This window comes from Perna viridis, chromosome 6, assembly GCF_037379345.1.
Source record: "Perna viridis isolate PV_CMFRI_1.1 ecotype Kerala chromosome 6, ASM3737934v1, whole genome shotgun sequence".
NCBI lineage: Eukaryota > Metazoa > Mollusca > Bivalvia > Mytilida > Mytilidae > Perna > Perna viridis.
The window spans coordinates 6,510,083-6,517,027 of NC_142450.1; the positions used below are offsets into that span (position 1 = coordinate 6,510,083).

A 6,945-nucleotide genomic window follows, 5' to 3' on the forward strand; every position below is an offset into this window, starting at 1 on the left:
ACTCCTTATCATATATACCATGGTGATACACATATCTGCACCACATTGGTACATGTACGTAGAGGAAGCGACAATACGATGATGTAAAGACTAAAAAAACATTTTCACAAGATAATAAATGCATACTTGCATAGTGGACAGTATACGTAAGGTCCGAATGAAAAATGAGGGTGAGTTTTCCATTTGTAAAGACATAAAATATTGATGAAAATATTGATAACAGTATCAATTTAAACGATAAGAACATTGGTACCTCATCTAGTAAGTGTAAACTAAGTAACAGTGTGCTCGTACTAATGATTTGCATATTGTAATATGCAATTGAAAATATGATATTCATAACAGTGCTATACTTGTATAACCTTTTTTTAAAAAAATTAATTGACTCTTCTTTAGAGAGCAGTTAATTGCGTGAAAAAAATGTCAAATGCAAATATCAGAGATGCGATAATACGTATGTGTTGTATAAACTTACATGTATTACATGTATGTATTACATTGTACATGTGATGGGTCTGCTGAAGATGAAAAGAAGGTCGATTATTGATGATTATCGGGCAATTTTGATGGAATGTTTTTAACCTACAAATTATTACGATTAATGCAAGCAGCACTGAAACCAGACATGTGGATGTACGCATTTATTTACAGTCAAAATTCAAATCGGTTAAAAATATTCAAAGAGAAGTAACATTAAGCCACAACAGATGTAAAATGTGTACAAGTTATCACATACACACAACATATCTCAGATGCGTTCATATATGTTTTTCCTGCTGTTGCATCACAAACTGGCACTAGTAAGTCAAAATATTCCGGCTACTAACGATGGATTATAGATTCTTGGACATTTGGTATCATTCTCTCCAAATGTGTTAGCGTCGTCTTTGTAAAACAAAATAATGTATTTAATGATAAAAGTGGGTAAAGGCAACAAAACTGATATCAGTTAAAAAAAAAAAAAAAACACGGTCCAATTTCGAAAAAGATTTCTTTAAATTTTAGTTGTTGAATTGGAAACTCAATTACTCAATTCACTAATTGATATGTTGCAATTGTATGCATTGTGGTATGTTTTAATGCATTTAATAATCTTTATTTGGTCCACATTTGTCTGGATTTTAAATGGGCAAGGTTGTAGAAGCAGAAGCCGACAAGTACGTCTTGCCACATAAACACGTTATTCCGACGTTGACCTTATTGATATATATTCCTTAATATCCTGTATCCTTAAACCAGGGCTACCAATTGACCTCTGATCCATAATTCTTTCCAATACTCGACGGGGACTAAACCAAAACAAGATTCATCGAATCCTTTATCACATAATGGTAATCATACTTGTCGTACATTTCAAACTGCAAAAATAATATTTCCAGGTTAAACACTGATGCTTAAACGAGTACACTGACCCCTCAATTTGTACTAATTTTATTGTTCTAAAAGAATGATCTGAATGATTTCCCCCCTTTTGAAATTTTATTTTTTTTAAAGAGCAGCAAACATCCTTTAGCCAGGGGCGTAGCTGATTGACTGATACATTCGGCAAGGGGTCTGGGGACTGCTCAAGGTCCCCAGCGGGTCCAGGGCAGCGCCTTGGTAGGGGGGTCCTGGGGGACGAAGCCCCCCCTGGAAGCTCCGAAGACCTGATGATTTAGACGGTTGTTTTTTTTAACCAGAAAAAAACACACATCACTGACCATAATTTTTATTTATTTGTATTGTTACATTGTATTTTTTTTTATTCATAAACATACTGCTAAAACATTGATATAGATTTGTGAGCGACGGCTCACTAGTGATTTCCATGATCATGATATTGGAGAGAAAGTAGAAAGCAGCAGACTAGAAAAATATATACCGCCATATGTGTCATCTTACTCATACTGCATACCAAATAGTAGGTAGCTGTTTAAATAGGGAAGAAAAAATGAGACGGACGAAAGTGGACGGACAAAGATAAAACAGTATACCCCAAACTTTCAGAGCGGAGGTATAATTACATGAACTTAAGGTTCAACCTTTTGCCCATAGGAACATCTTATTTTATAATATGCTAGTATTTCCGATTTTTCAATGTGACAATATAATTGGGGGCTCCATGTTAGAAAAAAGTCACCAAAATGAATAGTAGCTCAGTTTCATGGACATCGGGGCCTGAAATCCGGGCGTTAGGGGGCGGGAACCGGGAGTTGAGGGGACAGGAACCGGGAATTGAAAAATGGTACAAGGAAGTAATTTGTTTTTAGAAAAAAAAGGAGAGGGCGGGGGCTCGGGAGTAATGGGGGCAGAACCGGGAACTGCATATCCCCCGTCCACCCCTCATGTATACATATTATATGTGAAGAAATGGCATAATTACCTTGTTGGGAAAGAGTAGTTAGCATATGAATTCGGTTCCCACTCTTCACTCAAAATGTTCTCTATAACTTCATGCTTTAGAAGTTCATCATTTGATTATTTAGCCATATCCGGATACGGAGAGTTAAAAGACTTTCCTGTAAATTTCGTCCATTGTGAATTCAACTCTGGTACAACAGAAGTGACATCCATAGGTGCATTACCCACGGTGGAACTATTGTCGTTATTGGACATTTTCTTTTTGAAATAGAAGTCTAACCTCTTCATTTTTTAAATTTTGACCCAGATATTGGTATAACCCATATAACAGTACTACGTCCGTCAATAGCTGACCGAGAATCTTTTTTTTTTGCGAAAAGATGTGCAAGCAAATGACCTTCTATCAAGCCCATTTTGAGTATTAAAAATGAAACTATAAGATTAATATTTCATGTCTTGCAAAGCACAGAAGATGACATTAATGTGAAACTATGATTCAAATAATGTCAATATGAAAAACAAACATTCTCAATTTGCGGACAGTATTTATGGTACTAGATCATAGCAAATTTTCATAATAATAGTAAAACTGCACCCGTGAATGTTATCAGCAACAAATAATGTATATGTATGCACATATGTACCCACGTACCATCTGTGAAGTAACTTAACATTGCGCGATCATAGGAAGTATTTCAATATAAAAAAAATTATTTTATTGGTTGAAGCTACGTTGTTTATAAAGAAATTACATACAACTTTTAGAAATCCTTTACCGCAGCAAGTCGGAACTTAGCATGCTTTAATCATTTCTTTATTCTTACATTGAGTATTGCTGAAATGTATCTTTGTCCTTGGATTACATTCTTTTGATTACGCTATAACCTTGGTTCTCTTGCTTACTCTTTAATAATAATTTAAACATATGTTACATTGGTACATCTTTTACTTTTTTCTAGCTAAATGACTTTTGTTTCGTGCTGGAAAAACTTAGACTTTGTCATGGGTTGGGCAATTTCTTATCCATTAGTTTAATGAAATTCGACGAAATCTTTGCAAAATATTAATTGCATGATGTATCTTGAGCTCCTCTTATTCTGTTTTTATCCTTATTTATGACCTTTGGGAGATCCTTTGTGGTTTTTCGGGGAGAGGTGTGGTGGTATCACCAGATGAGCTTTTCTCAGTTTTCTATTTTAGTTTGCAATAACTGTTTGATACAACATTGAATTTATTGTTTTATGTGAATATTTGCTGCATTGGTTTGTTTTCGAGCTTGTTTTTGTTTCGTTTTTTTTTCTTATATTAAAGTAATACTTAATTTTTATTTACATTTTATTGAAGTAAGAAATTTTGATATCAACTAAATCACAGAGAATTCAAATCAAGTCAGTTTTTAGATTGTCCGTAGGCCATTCCGATTAGTCCAGGAATTGGAGTTAATTCTGAAAGAAAGGATGAAATAATTAGCATGTTAGTATAAAAATTAAATGATTTTCAAAACAAAACTAAATGAGCAACTCACACTCCAGTAAAATCTGGGGGCATGGACCAGGGGCACCAGTGGGGTGCAGTAGGGTGTTGCTCATAAAAAGTCAAATCCGGTGTATACGATAGTAAGTACTTAATGTGTATTCCAATTGTTTACTAGTTCCTTATATATTACTAACATTTAATAATTTCTACAACAATGAAGAAGAAGTTATTATGCCATTTAAAGAAAGGACCAACTGTGTTCTTCCACAATTAGTCATTAACATTTTACCATTATTAAAAAACAATATCCTTAAAATGTTTAGACAAGATATATGAATATTTGATACATCTCAATTCACTAACACATTATTTACCTGTGTCTACTTGGCAGGACATGCTCCGGCGCTAAATGTTGTGATTCCTCTACAAATTAAAGACACAATAATAATAAAATATTTTCACAATATAATGTGATGAAATAAAAATAGTTATTTTGATTTATAAAATCTTACTAAAGCACCAAATATAGACAAAGCACTTTACTCCATATTTGCAACCGAACCATAACAAGGCAACCATTTTCATTCTTTATCCATAATATAAATCTTTTATAGCATCATATCAGTTGTTATTATATGCGAATAAAGTAACACAAAATAACCACAGGCGAGTACAATAGGGAGTAAAATCTAATGCAAATACACTGTTGATATTTCCTGCAGGTAAACACACCTACAGCTCTAGGATGATATAAATTTCCCGCTTACACTATATACCATCCCCCAATCTCCATTACCTATTCCCATCCTCATTCCTCATTGAGAATTCCCCTCAGACATCCAAGGGTAAGATTAAATCTGTTTCAATGCTCCGCTGACTAAGAAAACTATTTCATCTTAACCAAAGGGTGTCCAGAATTTCCTAATCTTGCATGATAGAAGCGGGTGTTTCATTTTTTTCTCACTCCGAGTCAGTTTTCCGAAAATAATTTCAAGTTGAAATTACCTGCATTCACAGCAGGACGAGACGTATCAGGCCACTTCAAAAACTATAAAAAAAACTACAAGACATAATCAACCACCCATTATTTTCAATAAAATTTATTATTTTAATAGATTTTTCAAAAACATATTTGATATTGGTAAGATATTATTGTTCTCTAATTTTTGTATTTAATGTGCCATTTTTCTAAGTGAAAGCGCACATGTTCTGCCTCAACCCGTGGGTGAGATAAGGAAATCTCGCACAGCAAAAAATAGGAGTTCTCTTGTATCTTTAATGAAAATGCGTTTATTTCAAACTGTTCATAAATATTTGCCGACTTCTTCAATTTCCTAAAGGGAGGTAACTTCAATACGTAAAGGAAAAACTTCAATTCTACTTACGCACAGTTTGCTTGGCATGGGTTCCCGAATGTTCTTCCCGTGGTAGAATCGCAGACAGGATCATATATTGTCGTACAGATGCACTGTGTTTCTCCGACTGTGTATGCAGTGCCTGTTTGAAAAAAAATGTAGTATTAGATATCGCGGTAGTACAACCAAATAATATCAAGAAATTAATGAAAACGTAAAATAACGCCAATATGTCAACATTTTAAAAAGTCGTAAGTTTGCTATCGAACAAATCTGTTTTATATTGTTATCATTAGAACAAACTTCAAGAATTTGATTTTGTGCAACTAAAAGAATAGCATTTCAATTGATTCTACTGTGAAAGTACTATTGTTCGTGGGGTACAAATTTTCTAGGTTTTTTGTGGTTTGGTTTCCAAAGAAAAGGATATTTTCATTTATGTGTCTATTAAGAATCTCAAAACCACGAATTCAATATCCCACGAACTTGTGTTTTTTACCTAATCCACGAAAATTGGTATCCACGAATTAAAGTACTTTCACAGTATGCACTCATCTTCATTATATTTGTTTTAAAATCGAAAATCACATATTTCTTCACAGGCAAAGGATAAACATAATTTACAATAATTTTTAAGTGACAAAATACTTTCTTAAAATTTCGTTTTAGTCTGATATTTTCTTCAATGCATCAATAAAAAAATTAAAAGATAGATTGCAATCTAGCTATTTAAAGATTCTAGAAAACTAATGTATAAAAAAACTTACCACACAAAGCTACCAAAAGGAGAACATTTATGATTTTGTTCATCTTTGGACAGTAAGATTCTTCAACAGAGAGTTGTACAGAAAAATAAAGCCGGATAGTATGTCATAAAAATGTAGGTTTTTATATACTGTTTGATTTTCAAATTAATATTCATAACGTGTCTTTGATTCAAGCAAAAGGTACTGTATGTAAAAATTAATATTCAAAATGGGTTTCAATTGTTGTTTAAGTAACGTTAAAGTCACCAATTTTAGAGTAATATAGCAATAAAAAATTACATAGTATACAATCTGTAATAGAGCCAACCGGTTGTAGCCAATCATAAACTTTAGTTCTGTTCTTGGTGAAGAAGGTCGTGCTTGGTACTAGTTGGTTTTCAAGGTCGGTTGTATACCATATGATACTGGTAATGAGTTGTTATCTTTCATAAAACAATTAAGAACCAGTCAATATAAAATCCAGGCACTGCATATAGTAACGATGATTCATGATGTAACACCAAAAATGATGCTTTTTCGTTCTACATTTGCTATATTTCTTGTAACGATATTCTTTTTGTATTTTATTCTGCATTTTTTTTTTAGAAAACCATAATTTTATCTCTAACTAAAATCAATCAAATTAAACCAATACAAGAACGACCACTCCTGCACAGTGCCACTTTCTTACATCATCTATATATTTTCTATGACAACACAGTAACCAAATGAAAAAAAACTATGACTGGGTATGTAATCTGTAATTGCTTTTGAACAAGGAAAGTGCATTTTGTGGGTTTTTGATATGCATGAATCATCTCCTGACTGAATTTTATAAAGACTGCGACTAAAAATTATGAACCGTGGATTTCGGGGAGGTTCTTGTTATAGACGTTTGGCAAAAGTCAAATTACATATTAACTTCCAATCCAAAATTTTTCTTGATTTACCTTCTCCTATCAACGGGGTGAATGGGTCATTGCAATAGCAGAAAATATAATTATAAAAATATATAAAGTTTAAGTTTG

At 33.0% G+C, this 6,945-nt stretch overlaps 1 protein-coding gene across 1 annotated transcript; it reads right to left on the minus strand.

The window, feature by feature from the left end:
* Positions 1 to 3,657: 3,657 nt before the first annotated feature.
* Positions 3,658 to 6,039, minus strand: LOC148613367 (leech-derived tryptase inhibitor C-like). The gene is made up of 4 exons (XM_088586110.1): positions 5,939 to 6,039; positions 5,202 to 5,313; positions 4,191 to 4,239; positions 3,658 to 3,785 (listed from the first exon to the last, which is right to left on the minus strand). Exons 1-3 carry the CDS (start codon positions 5,979 to 5,981, stop codon positions 4,197 to 4,199), a joined length of 198 nt encoding a protein of 65 aa, XP_088442236.1. The 5' UTR covers positions 5,982 to 6,039; the 3' UTR covers positions 3,658 to 3,785; positions 4,191 to 4,196.
* Positions 6,040 to 6,945: the final 906 nt, after the last annotated feature.